Source organism: Musca vetustissima, unplaced genomic scaffold (genome assembly GCF_032173495.1).
Source record: "Musca vetustissima isolate MV318-11 ecotype Yass unplaced genomic scaffold, APGP_CSIRO_Mvet_v1 utg530786, whole genome shotgun sequence".
NCBI classification, from domain to species: Eukaryota; Metazoa; Arthropoda; class Insecta; order Diptera; family Muscidae; genus Musca; species Musca vetustissima.
Window position 1 is genome coordinate 1 of NW_026875532.1, and position 1,407 is coordinate 1,407.

The window sequence follows — 1,407 nt, forward strand, 5'->3', positions numbered from 1 at the left end:
TGCCAACAACTTGACCTTGAAGGTAAGGTCTACCCTCTCCGGTTCTTAACGAACACTTACATTTCAATGTGTGTGTGTCACACACACACACTCGTGTTTCTCTATTTGAAGAGGGGCTCTGGATGTAGCACAACGGGGTAGCCCTTGATTGCCAGAACAGGGTCTGGCCAGGGGTGCAACCGGCTGTGAACTATGTCAAGTCGTGCTATGTGAACCGCCAAGTGGTGGGCCCTGGGTTGGGTACACTTGCACCCGCAAGTGCCTAAGCCAAGACACATAGTGCGCCCTGCCAAAACGTGTTTCCCAGTTGGGCGTTGCAGGAATCCCATCAAAATGCAAGCAAAGTCAGTTTTTCGTTCTTGTAATTTTTTTTGTTACACCCAAACGAGGTGCAATTTTTCCATCCTTCCCCCCACGATAAACAAAAGAAGTGATGCAAGGCAATACAGGTAACAATTTAGACTTGCTTTTTAGTTGTAACTTATTTTTATTTTTTAAATATATTTTAGAAATTCATCTCTGTCCCCCAAAAATATAGGCCACGACCTGATTTGTTTTCAGAGAGTGATTACCCTCGCTCTGAGGACAGTGTACTCAGTGGCAGATTAAACATCAAAACTCTTTCAATATTTGGTTTTTAAATTATTTACCCAGATTTAATAGCTTAACAATGGAAGAGATAATCGTCGTACTCCAAATAAAAAGGAGATTTTATTAACTCCCCGACAACAGAGATGGATTTCTAAAGTTATTGCCGGATGTGTTGTGTCAGACATTTGATATTTTTTTTTCTTTTTCATTTTTCTTTAGGAAAAATACATCAAGGCCCGCATGAAGGTCAACGACAAAGTCAACAACTTGGGCAACAATGTCACCTTCGAACGTGTCAAGATGAAGTTGTACGTCAACTCCGATGTCCACTTCTCCAAGGCCTACTTGAAGTATTTGACCAAGAAATACTTGAAGAAGAACAGTTTGCGTGATTGGATCCGTGTTGTCGCCAATGACAAGGACTCCTATGAACTCCGTTACTTCAGAATCAACTCCAACGATGATGAAGATGAAGACGCCGAGTAAGAAGTCAGTTATCTTTTTTTTACAAATAATGATAAAGTGTGAAGAGAACTTTTTGATAAAGTTTTATTAATAAAAAAAAACAACAACAACAAATGTTAACTTTTGTTTTTAAAAGTAAAATTTGCTACTTTATTTTATTTGGAAAATTCGGGATGGAAGAGGTTTGGGGTGGTTTATTTTAGGGAGAATTAAAGGGTGCCAAAGAAATGATGCCCACAAGTCTTGATTTGAATCGTACAGACTTAGGTTGGGTTGGTGGTTATGGATTGTTGGAACACATCAAGTTTAGGGCCCCCTTCGTGGATGAGTCCTTGGGGCCCTGGTTACAAT

General features: G+C 40.1%; 1 protein-coding gene across 1 annotated transcript; it reads left to right on the forward strand.

Annotated features, from left to right (window-relative positions):
* Window positions 1-810: 810 nt before the first annotated feature.
* Window positions 811-1,095, forward strand: LOC133338015 (large ribosomal subunit protein eL22-like; the record flags this gene model as incomplete). Its single annotated transcript, XM_061546201.1, has 1 exon — window positions 811-1,095. A coding segment is annotated over one exon (267 nt), but the record flags the coding sequence as incomplete, so codon positions are not given.
* Window positions 1,096-1,407: the final 312 nt, after the last annotated feature.